The sequence below is a fragment of the Calonectris borealis genome, chromosome 8 (assembly GCF_964195595.1).
Source record: "Calonectris borealis chromosome 8, bCalBor7.hap1.2, whole genome shotgun sequence".
In the NCBI taxonomy this organism is placed as follows: Eukaryota; Metazoa; Chordata; class Aves; order Procellariiformes; family Procellariidae; genus Calonectris; species Calonectris borealis.
This window is the reverse complement of record NC_134319.1, coordinates 3,737,681-3,752,079: the sequence shown is the minus strand read 5'-3', so window position 1 is coordinate 3,752,079 and position 14,399 is coordinate 3,737,681. Positions and strand designations below refer to the sequence as shown.

Here is a 14,399-nt window from a genome sequence, read left to right as displayed (position 1 = left end):
TGAAGCTGGCTTTAAAATCTGCAAAGGACAACCAGACAGAAAAAAAAATTACCCTTGCTGTGATTGACCCTTGCAAGCAATAGTTATAGATGTTTGTATGCCAGTGTTGAAAAGACATTCAGATTAAACTGTCAGCATCCACAGACACACAATGTGCTCCAAATAACTTCGTAAGTATATTGTGCTCTGTCACAGAAATGGTTGAAATGTAGATAAAAGACAAATGACTACCTTAATACCAAGTGAGGCTGCATTTAAAAATGTAATCATTCATATACATTGTCACTGACATCTGCTTTGAGTAATCATCTGCACGGTAGCACATAATGTTAAGCAGAGCATGGTAAGCATATTTCTGAGCCACCAGAAAGAAACAAAAGTAAAAGATTCTACCCTGAGATGTAAGTTTGCAGTATGTTTGCAATAGTAAGCACTTCAGTTTCCCACAGTGGTTAATTAACCAGCTCTAACTTTATGAGAGTTTCCTGAAATTGATAGTTTTTGTAAGGGAAGATTGAAGTGCTTCTGGAATTCCCTTGTTTACCCTCCTTTCAAAAAATTTTTGGTTTAGAACCAGCCTGTTGTACAAATAATTAAAATGGTGCAATTTTAATGTGAATAGTATTTGCAACTGATGCTGCATTTTGCAGTGTGAGTAATACAAGCACCGCAAATGGTATTTTAGAGCCTGCTGGAAAGACGTCTGTTAACAAAGAGTAAATGCTGAGAAGCCATCAACTTCTAGCATGTTTATATATGTTCTTGAACATCTGCGTGTAAGTTATTTTATGTTATAACTCATTCTATGTTTCTTGATCTTTCTAGAAAAAATCAGGCAAAGATATGCAGATCTACCGGGAGAGTTGCACATTATTGAACTTGAGAAAGACAAAAATGGGCTCGGACTGAGTCTTGCTGGCAACAAGGACCGCTCTCGTATGAGCATCTTTGTAGTTGGTATCAATCCAGATGGACCTGCAGGACGAGATGGAAGGATGCATATTGGCGATGAACTTCTAGAGGTGAGTGTTTCCTTTAACTACTAAGCAGGGTTCATATGGAGAGAGGGAGAGGCATATGTGCAGCTATCATTTGAACCTTAAATAAAGCCTGCAAATGGAATTAGGTGGCTGAGGCAAGGAGCTGCACTGATTTATGCCAACTGAGAACTTGGCCTTTGGCAGGTAAATGTGTTTTCAGTGAAACAAAAATCATTGGCCTGTGAAAACTAATGTCTTGTCCGTGAAGTCTGTGCTCTCAGCATGTTCACAAGCTATGCTTAGGGAGGGACTGTTGAAAGGCAGGAAGGGGATAGTAAATCTATCCTTGTAGTGCATATGTGGTTTCACAGGGAAATTCACACCTTACATGAAAAAAAAACAAAACCCCCTCAAAGCTACCATATGTGTTTTTACAGATGACAGGGATATCCCCCATCCTGAAAGTAAAATTTCATGCTGTAATCTGTTTTGATCTGTTGTAACTTAAAATACTTATTTTCTTTAGTCGTGCCTGGCACAAGTTCACCCACAAAGGCAAGAGAGCTCGTTAGCAAGTAGAGTATTTTGTCTTCACTTTTTCTCCTATCTCCTTGCTTCACCTTCAGATTGAAAATGCAGATTTCCTACATTTCATCTGATTTTTGGCTGTTGCAAAATGACGCTTTGCTGTAGTACCTGCAGTGGTTCCCCACGTCATGATTGCTTCAGTGGTTTAAAAAAAATCAGCCGGCCCTGGGGATCTTTCCTTCAGAGAGAAGCTTTCACTGAAGAGCAGGTATATGCTGACCTACTGCTCTCCATGGGTGGTGATTTTTTGATCTTTCAGCAACTCTCTGTGCCATCAGACAACCATGTATTTTCTCACGTTTCTTGACTTGAGAAAGAGCAATTTGACTGCTTGGGGATACCTTGGAAGTACTCAGAATTGTCTAAGCATTTCTCATTGTCTAACAGTTCTGTAATTATGGGTTTTCAATACGCATAGTACAAGAAAGACTTGTTTTGCTATAATAATACCACCATCTGAAGTTTATTACTTTCTTTTTAAGTGTGATAAATGGTATGAAGGTCTACACCATACTGGAGTAGGGTAGGAAAATTACTTTCTCCTTCAAATTTATGTTCTTTCTGTCCCTGGCACCAAATTCTAATGGTAAAAAAAATTAAAATTGTCAAATTTTGGGTGTATACCAGTTGAAAGGACTCATGGTACTGTTTTCCTCTGTGCATATCATAGACCAGGTAGTTCGTGGTAGAGGAAAGGTAGAGCCTTTTGTGTTGATACTTTTCCACAAAGAAGGATCCACTGAAGTTTTCATATATCTCACGAGTTATTCCTTGCAGCGTTTGTTTGATCTAATGTTAAGTATTGCTAGCAGTACTTGAAAGATGCACCACCTGTGATTAATCACATATATCTCAAGGCTCGGGATTTATATGCATGAGCCATGTTATAAGTAGCATTTTCCAAATTGGTGTGGTGGCCCTAATTCCTCTCCCTGTCAAGTTGGAGATAAAATTATTTTCTTCTTCAGCAGAAGGAAAGTGATGTTCTCCATCTCAAAAACGCCAAACTTCAAATAAACTGAAGTTTAAAGAGACTTTAATAACTACTTCTCTTGTTTACCTTTGCAATCAAATTAAAGGTGTGTCAGTAGTGGGCAGAAGTGTGATTACTTATATGAACGGATGTGGTGATCTCATTCTGGTCCTCAGTGAGAATGTATCCAGTGTCAAAACATCCTGTATTACAAAGGAATGGGTTGTGCATTAGTCATGTACAGCCGTCGCATGTTCGCACTAGTGGTCAATTATTCACAGCTCTGTTTTTTTGTCTTTTAAAAGCATTTCAGTGTTATGTGAATAGCATTGAAATGGAACTAATGGGCATTTACGCTGGCAGGCTTTTTTTCAATAACGATTAGGTTCAATAACTGGGTTATTTCAGTAACCATCAGGAATCCTCATACCCGACAATATACAGGTCACTGAGGCAGGAATATCACAGAATGGCTGGGCCTGGAAGGGACCTCCAGAGGTCATCTGCTCCAACCCCCTTGCTGAAGCAGGGCCACCTCAAGCCAGTTGCCCAGGACTGTGTCCAGACGGCTTTTGAATATCTCCAGTATGATTTCATGCCACTTCCATGCCAGTGATGCAGAGGTCAAGGTGGTCAATTGGCTTTACTTGCAGTGTCTTTTACAACAAAATATGTTAAAAGAGCACTAATGGCAAACTCAAGTGTTCAGAACTTAGGAAATGACAGAATCCAGATTGTTTGGTTTTCTATGGTTAAAGACATAAAATAAAAACTGTGAGTATGGTCGTCAGTCGCAGAAACGTTTGTCTTTCCCATGGTTTCCTTGCCGTGTTCAGAGACCTAGATGGACAATCTTTACTGATGAAGCAACTTAACTTCTCTTCCTTTGGGTAGTGCTTCGCTGTGTGTAGGTATTTAATTGCTCTGCCTGCAGACTGAGCTGCTGGCCATTGCCCACTGCTCAAATATTTAGTTATTCCATAGAAAAAAAGCTGTTTGACTTTGCAACCACTTCATTCATAAGCATTTGAGGCTATTTTCCCCACTATTCTCATCTGTTCGTCACCAAATACGCATACCACCCTCAACCCTTGTCTAACTGTATGTTTTACGTATTTTTGTATCTGCATCTTTCATGACACATCAGGTTTGAATACTAGAGCGTATCAGCAAGAGAAGGGATTCACATCTTAGGAAGCCTCTGGCATTTGTGCACTGTCCCGGGGTGCCCCAGTGAATCCTGTTGGTTAGTGTTGCTCCATTAAAACAGTGGATGCTACTTCAGTGTGTGCAGATTATTCCCTGTGACTGTTGATGGGGGTAAGGTTAATGGCATGGAGATCTATAGAGACGTACAGATAGACAGATATTACCTCTTCATTTTTCTTTTGAACTGGAGTTTGATTGGATTCAATTGAAGGATGTGGGATGCTGCCAGACTGCCTCAGCTCCTTATTCATAAAGTCTTTTGTCACTGAATTAATGAAGTATCATCTCACTTTTAGCTTCTGCAAACAACAGTAGTCTTTTGGGGGCATGATCCTGGCTCATTTTCAAAGTCAATCCAGCCTATACATAGAGTGTAATGCAGGTCACGTAAAAAAATTGTATGTAATCATTTTTTTAATACATCTTCTGTGACGTATTTTGGATGGGTATGTTGCTGGAGAAAACAGCTTTTTGAGGGAGAAGGTCTTTTCATCCTACTTTCATACATGGAGGAAAATTACTTGTGTCAGGATTTGGTCCCTGTGGAAAAGAATGTATTTTTAACATGACACAAGTTCTGCTTTTCCGTTCTTTGTCCAAGCAAAGAAACCATCTGTGGTGCTCCTGCCTTGCAGTCTTGCTGTTTTAGTGCAGGTGTCTGCACTGCTTCGTACCTTATTAGTTTGGGCTTAGCCCTGTGGCTGATTGTGCCCAGCATGGCCCGCAGCGCGTTCACGTGGTGCTGTACCTGTGCTGTTAAGCCCTGCTGCTCGTGAACTCCGCATGGGTCTGTCCTGTTGGTAGGTTTTATTCACACTGAATAATCCACCCTGTTATTATTATTATTATTATTATCTGTCCATAAGAGAGTCAACTGCATTCTATTAATAAACCAGAGCTGTTCAGAGCTGTTATGCTAAATTACTGATGTTGGGATTTTGTGCCATCTTCCTGTCTCTGCTTATCTTGCTGAAAATGGGGCAGGAGGTGGAAGGAAACTTCTTGTTTGGATGTTTTGCTCTAGCACTTCTTGAAAGAGTGAAAGCTAGTCTTCATAGTCAGGAATCGCTGTAGAAGTTTGCCTGTTGTCCATTCTGGACTGTTGCATGAAAGACTTTTTTTTTTCTGCTTTTTTATGCCATTTTTGTCATAGCTCAAAGCCAGAGGGCTTTTGTGATAAATGTATTTTTATTGCTATGTTATTTTAAGATTCTTAGATAAATATAAGTTATGCTGTAATAATATAATAGATACATCAGTATTTTGCCCGAGTAAATGAACTACCCAGCCAAATTCACAATGCCACTTCTGTTTTATAATGTGGGGGATTTGTTGTGGGATTCTTATGTTTTTCCTGTGTCAAGACAGATACTTTGGATTAGGCCAGTGGCTCTGTCCCTCGAGAGGGACAGTAACTTGAACATACAGAGACAGTGAGGTTTTCACATGAGAAGAGTCATGTTGAATGATTAACTCTAGTCGTGATTTTTTTTTTTATTCCTATTTAAACACAATAGTCATAGCTTCTGTTCTTCTTCTCAGATTCATTTACTGAAGGAAACATTGAGGGATAGCGTCCTTTTGGTCTTTTCATAGGAAGATACAAATACTTTTTTCATGTGCTTTGTATACAGGTTACCAATTAAGATTAATGTTGGGTGGTGATTTTTAAAGCTGCAAATAAGGTAAAGCTGTAATCGGAAAGCTGGTTGTGCATGAGGGCACAGGCAATCTGCGGTTTTCTGTCGTCCCGTCTCTCTTTCCACACTCTCTCGGTGGGGAACCGCAGGGGTCAGCTGCCTGCCGAGCCAACGGCAAAGCTGAACTGCAACGCAGGGCAGGAGATTTTCTATCTTTATGGATTTTATGGTCTGTTGATCACTTTAGATGATGCACATGTTTGGACGTGTGCCGGGCAAGAAATTTGGTGAGGAAAGAACAATTCGCATTCTAATTAATTATTTTTTCTTTCCAGTGTTTTCCTCATGCTTTATTATTTGAGGGTTTGGTGTATTTTATGGGGTTTCAGTCTATATAATTTGACTGATCAAAAAGTTTTTGAAACTTTTCCCATTGTTTCAGAGAGTCTGGTTGTATCTTGAAATGCTACAATTCCTGTGGTTAGAAGGAACCTAATGCATTGGTACAAAGAAATAACTATTATAGAAAGCTATGCCAGTTCTTTTACTAGCTTTGGGGTATCATTTAACTTGATTTTCCTAAAAATCAGATGATACGAATTTTATGGATTTCCATTACTGCCACATAGTAAAAACAGTGCTCTTTTTTTTTTTTTAAATATCCATATCTAGTGTTTCTCTTCTGCAAATTAAAGTTTGAGAAGCAAACGATCCTTTCAATTTTTTTCTCTTAAGAGTTCAGATTTCAGTGAGTTTGTACTTTCTGCTACGTTAGTGTATGAAACTATAAATCAAAACTTTTGTAGGTGAAGGCAACAATACATTTGGGATATGTGACAGAATCTGCCATAAAGCAGTGTAGGGTTATATTAAAGAGTGAACTTAAGTGTGCTGACCTGACCTCATACCTGTAGCATGTTTTTATCTTTCTCTGTTGTCTGCTGTCTTTCCAAGAAGTTATGTAAAGAGACACATAAAGAAGAGTTGAGTTAGTTTAGATCAGTTTTTCTTTTGCTTAGTCAAAGCTTTGTTTTTCTTTTCTAATTGCTAATGAAAAAAGTAAAGCACAGATTTATAGGTTTTGACTCCCAGAGTACTATTTGGTTAATCTGACGTGTTACTTTATTAAACTTGAAAGATTTAAAATGGTGTTGCTTATGAAATCCTAGATGTTCTCTTTTTTGTTTTATTTAAGTAGGCTTTTGTGCTTTGCTCATCACAGCGGTATATGAAGCTAACGGAACATGAATTTGCTTTGCAAAAGAAAGTGACCTTTTTTTTTAAAAAAAAGAAAAATTAATACTGGCTGTAATAACTACGTGGGACAGTCCAAAACCTTGTGGAGATATATTACTTTGATTATCCTTTCATTTTGGTGTAATTAAATAATTATAACTTACAGACCCAGCTCACAGCTAATTACATTTGGGACTATTTGATACATCTAGTGAATAGGATTAATTTAGCCAGAGTAAAGACTATAAATTTTAATCTAAGAAGTCTGCTGTTTAGGAAAATTGATGGTAATTTAACTAAATCCAAACCATTTGTAAAGCATACAGTATTCCCAGTGAATAATTTATTTTTGAACTTAGAGAAATTAAGTCAACAAACTCGCTGAAAGTTTCAAGTCCAGCTTGAAGCCAGAATGCAACTGAGCATTCATTTTTGCCATGGGATTTTTAAATTTATCTTTGATTAACAAAGTGTGGCCTAGGATGTTGCTTCTCACCCTATCTTGGCAACCACGGCAGCTGCAGACAGCGCCATATTGAACCTTTATGTTGGCGTGATGCTATTTCATCAGTGCTGATTGTTTCATGCCAGTTCAGACTCTCGCAGACCTTTCTTGGTTCTCTCTTTGTACAGTAAGCAACTTGGTAGGTAAATGGTTTGCACTTCCTTCAATCTTCATGAATAATCAAGTGTTAGAGATTTTATTCTTATCCTTGCATTGTCCTTATTTAACTGATGAACTTGCATGTTGTTTTGACTCATTGAAAATAAGATGGGAATATTGTGAAGTTGCCAATATGACCAAATAGGCTGTATGACACAAGGCTGTAAGACTTGGCCAGTTATTTCTTGTTTGAATCATAGAATCAGAGAATGGTTTGGGTTGGAAGGGACCTTAAAGATCACCTTGTTCCAACCCCCCTGCCATGGGCAGGGACATCTTCCACTAGACCAGGTTGCTCAAAGCCCCATCCAACCTGGCCTTGAACACTTCCAGGGATGGGGCATCCACAACTTCTCTGGGCAACCTCTTCCAGTGCCTCACCACCCTCATAGTGAAGAATTTCTTCCTTATATCTAATCTCAATCTACCCTCTTTCAGTTTAAAGCCATTACCCCTTGTCCTATCACTACATGCCCTTGTAAAAAGTCCCTCTCCAGATTTCTTGTAGGCGCCCTTCAGGTACTGGAAGGCTGCTATAAGGTCTCCCTGGAGTCTTCTCTTCTCCAGGCTGAACAACCCCAACTCTCTCAGCCTGTCTTCATAGGAGAGGTGCTCCAGCCCTCTGATCATCTTCACGGCCCTTGTCTGGACTTGCTCCAACAGGTCCATGTTCTTCTTATGTTGGGGGCCCCAGAGCTGAACACAATACTGTAGGTGGGGTCTCACCAGAGCAGAGTAGAGGGGGAGAATCACCTCCCTCGACCTGCTGGTCACGCTTCTTTTGATGCAGCCGAGGATATGGTTGGCTTTCTGGGCTGCAAGCGCACATTGCCAGGTCATGTTGAGCTTCTCATCAACCAACACCCCCCAGTCCTTCTCCTCAGGACTGCTCTCAGTCCATTCTCCACCCAGCCTGCATTTGTGCTTGGGATTGCCCCAACCATGTGCAGGACGTTGCACTTGGCCTTGTTGAGGCCAAGGTTTGCACGGGCCCATCTCTCAAGCCTGTCAAGGTCCCTCGGGATGGCATCCCTTGCCTCCAGCGTGTCGACCGCATCACACAGCTTGGTATCGTTGGCAGACTTGCTGAGAGTGCACTCAATCCCACTGTCCATGTCGCCAACAAAGATGTTAAACAGCACCAGTCCCAATACCAACACCTGAGGAACGCCACTTGTCACTGGTGTCCACCTGGACATTGAGCCATTGACCGCAACTCTTTGAGTGCGACCATCCAGCCAATTCCTTATCCATCGAGAGGTCCATGCATCAAATCTACGTCTCGCCAATTTAGAGACAGGGATGTCATGTGGGACAGTGTCAAATGCTTTGCACAAGACCAGGTAGATGACGTCAGTTGCTCTTCCCTTATCCACCAATGCTGTTACACCATCGTAGAAGGCCACCAAATTTCTCGACACGATTTGCCTTAGTGAAGCCATGTTGGCTGTCTCCAGTCACCTCCTTATTTTCCATGTGCCTTAGCATAGTTTCCAGGAGGATCTGCTCCATGATCTTGCTGGGCACAGAGGTGAGACTGACTGCTCTGTAGTTCCCTGAGTCTTCCTTTTTTCCCTTTTTAAAAATGGGGGTTGTGTTTCCCCTTTTCCAGTCAGTGAGAACTTCACCGAACTGCCATGACTTCTCAAATATGATGGATAGTGGCTTAGCAGCTTCATCCGCCAGTTCCCTCAGGACCCATGGATGCATCTCATACGGTTGCATGGACTTGTGCACCTTCAGGTTCCTTAGATGGTCTCGAACCTGATCTTCTCCTACAGTGGGTGGTTCTTCGTTCTCCCAGCTCCTGCCTTTGCCTTCTGCGACTTGGGCGGTGAGGCTTGAGCACTTGCCAGTGAAGACTGAGGCAAAAAAGTTGTTGAAAAAGTTGAGTGAAAAAATCTTCTAAGAACACAAAACCAAAATCCAATACAAACATTTTCAGTAACAAAAAGTCCTTCTATAATCACTAGTGAATTGTTCCTGGGCTCCACTATCATTATTGTTTTAAACAGCATTGGTATATTAAATATGAATGTAAATATTATGTTGTAAATGAAGAGTGGAAGGAAAAAATTGCGGTATTGAAACGAAGCTGGCTGTTCCCTTTGGAAGGGTGTATGAACACTCCAGCTCCAGAGAGGTGCATTGATCTAATCAAGATGCTTGGAGTGAGAATTTTGACAGAGTTAAATAGCAGATTATTCTGCATGCTTGAAAGCCTCTGATGCTTGCCTAGACAGCAAGACACGGGACGAGCTGAACCATGAACCTGAACTAACATCATGACTTCAAATACTATTAATTTCAATTTCTTTTTCTTAATCTTTAAAGTTTTGCCTTCCTTTTTTGGACAAAATGAAAAGTGTTAAATGTAGCTTTTGAATTAGTTTCCATGTTCACGTTCACAGGTATTCAGGTGTAGGTAAATAATTCTTCTTCCACAGAACGTTGTTATCCTGATGCTTAGTCCTGTCTGACTTGTCGAAGTTGAAGGAAGACAGCTCTGGTAGTCCCGCTCCCTGCTGTCAGGGGAGGATGCTTTCCTTCACCACCTTGCTGAGTGTTGGTTTCAGCTTAGTTTTAAATCTGAAAATCATCAGGGTACAACTAAGAGACTGCTCGAGGGTTTTGTTAATCTCCTTGATATAGTCTTTATTTTCCCATCATACTCAGCTCAGCTTTTACTTTCTTTGAATTTATTGTAGTATTCATATCTACCATATGTTCTGCATATGATCTTCATCATGGTAGTTTGTGCGATGCCTGAGCTGAAAGGCAAGCACCCTGTTAGGGTACCTCCGAGGTGGGGGGCATTAACAAAGGGGAGCTGAAGCCCAAGAAACTCAGGGCATTGCAGGCAGGCTGAGGTGGAGCAAGGTGTTAAACACAAGCCCTGCCTGTGAAATGAAAGAAATGCTTTAAATATTCCATTTTTACACTGCAGGTTATTTTTGTGGTATGATACTGAGTATGCTTTTAGTTGGCTTGGAAGTAACTACTATATTCATCTCAGAGATGCTGTTGTCCGTGTTGAAGTCCCACTCGCTGAGCATGGCACTGGGAGACAATAAGCGTCTTATTTTCCTCAAACTGGGAAAAGACTTCTAGTTCCTACAGAAAGAAAAGTCCTGAAGCACGTACTGTATTAAAGCCAAGCTATTTTCCTCTGAAAACTGCAGCATTTGCTTGCATGCAGCAAAAGTGTCCAAAGTGGTACTTGGTGTCTGTTTCTGTGCTTAGGTGTTCAATGCATCACAGCAAAAGTGATATGGCATGTCCTTAAATTGTCCTTTGTCTCCATGGCTATCAGTTCTGTTTCCTTCAGTGGAACTGAGGAGTCAGCACAATCTTAACAGCAAGTTTTCCTAAACTGGCAGTTGCCTGTAGGTAAGGTATAGGAGTGTCTGTCTCAAAATCTGTGCTGTTGTCATATCTATATGATTCTTCTCAGATCAAGTTGTATTCAAAAAATTTGGGAACAATACTTAAAATCCGTTCTATGGATCTGTGAAAAAGAGTAAAAGATTTCTCTCATTTGTGGCTTGCTAATAAGACTAAATTAGCTCTGCATTGGTTCCTGGTTTATATTGGTCTAGAATAAAACTTGGAATGTTTTGCTGTTAATACAGTATTTTTTCTTTGATAAATTGGAGTCTAAGATGTTGAAAACGTAATATTTTAAAATCTGTTCTAAGGCTGCAATTCTGTGGTCCATTATGGAATCGGTATGAGAAGGAGGATGTTCTTAAAATCAAATTAGGATTTATCCTTTCGAAAGGAAAGATAAGCAGGTGATGAGAAATGGTTAAAGTGTTGTTGCTGAGTTACAGACTACCCCCCATCCTCCTCCAGTAGTTGGCTGAGGGAAGGGGCAACAGCCTTGGGCAGTCCAAGGCCAAGCTGAGCAGTGCCCGTCTCCTCCTACGTGCTTATCCTATGACGTCTTTCTGCAGCACAGATGTGCCTGAAAGAGGCTCTTAGTGCCTCAGCTCTGCTATTTCTGTCTCTGCAACACTGTACAGACAGGTATATCTGTCAGTGCACCATGGGTACTCCTGTCTGTAAGAACCTCAAAAGTTATGCGGTTTATATTTTGCGGACCGCATTTTCTTTGAGTCTTATCTCTTTATCCCACAGTAAATTTGGAAGTCTTGATGGTATAAATTAAAACAATGCATACTTCTCCACTTACATGAAAATCTTCATTTTCTTTTAACAGATAAACAATCAGATATTGTATGGAAGAAGTCATCAGAATGCTTCTGCAATCATTAAGACTGCCTCATCAAAGGTCAAGCTAGTTTTCATACGGTAAGAACAGTTCTCATCAAAACATTTGTTTGCACTTTAGCCTATTACATTACATATTTACATATTTAGCCTGTTTTGAAAATGCTGAACTCGCTCAGTTCTCTTTGAAGTGAAATAAACCTTTTCCTTGACTATTTATCTCAGTACTATTGAAGAGTTCTCCTTAATAATATAAAAAATAAGATCTAATGTAATTGAATGCCTATTTTAGGAGTGTCTGCTGAAGACTTGCGCTGTCCCTCTTGTGTTTGAGAGCACCCTGATAACAGTTTCTTCCCCTAGAACTTCCTAAAGAGCTTTAGGTTGGTTCTGCCAGCACAAAGGTGGGGTGGGCAGCTTGCTTTGCCCAGACTGCCGGAAGGGAGTGACAACGGTGCAGGGGGTTGGGGCTGGAGAGAGAGCTGCTGTGAGGGAGCAAGCAAGTGTGGATGGAGTGCATGGAGCATGGGCTGGGTGAGTGTGTGAAGGATAGCTTTGTATGGGCGTCAAAAAAGGATTTAAAAGCTGAGCTTAGGCTTATCTGTACAGGCGGAGAACCTGACTTTGAACACTGGGATGGCTTCTGTAGGAGGGAATATGCTAAAATAACCTTTCATCTACATATGAATTACATGTGGGCATCTTTTCTTTTACTCCAAGCATGAAAATTTTTCCTCTTTGCGTGTGAGTTAAGGACACCTCCATGCATTCACTCTTTAATTCAGGAAGTGTTACTCTTATGACCCTGGGCGGGAGGTTTGGGAAGAAGCTGCCTCTTTCCCGGAACTCATATATGCTTTAATATATCGGAATTTCATAAATGCATCCATTCCAGCTGTGACTTTTGTTGGGCATTTATCCCCATGGCATTTTATAGTGTGGTCTTATCATCAACATATACATCATACTTGATATTGTTTTATATTCTTCGCTCATACACAGCTTACCTGTGAACAATGTAATAATCTGTGGGTGAATGCATATAAATGCGTACATTTACTCGCATGGCTCTGTCTGGTACAGCATACACAGAAATGATGGAAGAGCAGCATTAGTGCAGTGAAGAATGAGTTACTATACTTGGCAGCGCAGAAGATCTGGAGGAGATTAATGATCTTGCCTGCAGCTCCTGTGTTACTTTCCCCAGCTATTGAAAATTAAACGTCATGTACAACAACTCACTCACCATTACTTAATTGCATGTGGAAAATGTGTCTGGTTAGAAGCTTCAGAGGCAGAACCACAAGTCAGGAAACCAAAACCCAGGGCTGGGTTTAGTGCTGTTGGGCAGCACGGAAAGCATGGGCTTCTTGCAACCTGCCCTGCTGCACCGAGCACTGCGCTGGCTGCAGAGCACTTCGCTCCACAGAGCTGCAACAAAGGGTGTGTGTTAGCTCGAGTTGCCCAAGGACTGGAAATCCTTGGTGCATATTTTGTATCATGTTTAAGACATAAAGGCCATGTAAGTTCTAGCCATAATTCCCCTTTTCAGATTCTCTGTGTAAAAGTGGATTTCAAGGCAAAAAGTTGTCTTAATGATCATAATTAGTAGATATTGGAAATACCATTGGATAAATCTTGTCTCTAGACCTTTAAAAAAAAAAGTTTCCATTTTTAAATGCTGCTACTGAGGTTGTAAACTTATGTCTTCACACTTCCCAAGAGCACACATCTTGTCACTGCTCTCGGCCTTGCGTTAGAATATGCTGACAACTGACGGGTCAGTTCGCTTGACCTGAGCAGCCATTCGAACAGCAATGAAAAGAAATTCTCCCACTGAGAGAATGTTGTTAGTAATACAACTGGCTCTAACGCAGAGAAAAAACTAATGTTGCCTTTTTTTTGATATATGGTCAACTTCTCATAGTAAGAGGGGTGTTTCAAAATTTTAGCAAAGCCAAATCAGGCTCTTTCTTAAAGGTGAATTTTAAGGAGAAACAAGAATAATTTTCTTCTCTCACGCAAAAAATATTCCATGAGCCCATTCTGTCTTGGTGCTTCCAGTTCCTATACCTTAGACTACAAAACCAGTGGATGTGATTGACTGAAAACATGAACCAAAAGACTGCGCTGGCACAGACTGTGTCTGTGGTGCAGTTTGGTAGGAAAAGTTTTTGCTTGCTTTATCAACTTATTTCAAAATTATAATATAAAACGGAGGTATTGAAATGCCACTACTTAATGCATTGTGGTGCCAGCTGTAGTAAAGAAGAGCAGCAACAGGCACCTTGAATCTCCATCCGTCTCTTGTACGTGCACGTGCAATAGCTTTTCCAGCTGAGAACAAAGCGCTGAGTGTAGCAGACTCAGCTCTCCTGGTAGGTTTGCTGCTTGGCTGATTTCAGATGTGTTCCTCTGGGCTCTAATGATGTGGAAAGAGCAGGATACCGTGACATTTGTTATGCTTTGAAAATGGGGAGGAGCCAGTTGCAACAGAAATACTACTTTCCTCCTCCTGAGCGCTGTTAGCCGTGCAACTTCTTTTAAAGGTAGAAGGCCCATAGCATAACGTAGCCAAAACACATCTTGGAGCACACAGTAAGAAGAGACCACAGCTCACTGTGGCAAAATAATGTCTACTGCAGGAGTTGGGGGAGAAATGGGTTTGGTCTTCATGTGCATGAAGATATTAATATTCTAATCTCACCAGTGAAAGGCCTGAGTAGGCTATAGTTTTCCAGAAACACATCATTCTGCAGCCTAAAAAGTTCCTGCATGCCTGACTGAGCTGACCTGGGACATAAAAGCAAAACTGGTGGGACTCTTGGACTATTACTAAAAAGTGCCCTCTTTGATATCCTGAGGCCTTATTTTCC

The 14,399-nt window shown here is 40.8% G+C and overlaps 1 protein-coding gene across 6 annotated transcripts in view; it reads left to right on the top strand.

The window, feature by feature from the left end:
* The window catches only part of PATJ (PATJ crumbs cell polarity complex component), a 161,067-nt gene that overhangs the window by 96,575 nt on the left and 50,093 nt on the right, over positions 1-14,399 (top strand). For all 6 annotated transcript variants that reach the window (XM_075155627.1, XM_075155628.1, XM_075155626.1 and 3 more), the window contains 2 exons: positions 826-1,022; positions 11,513-11,604. In XM_075155627.1, coding sequence (XP_075011728.1) covers positions 826-1,022; positions 11,513-11,604 — 289 coding nt within the window. The remainder of the gene's footprint in view (positions 1-825; positions 1,023-11,512; positions 11,605-14,399) is intronic.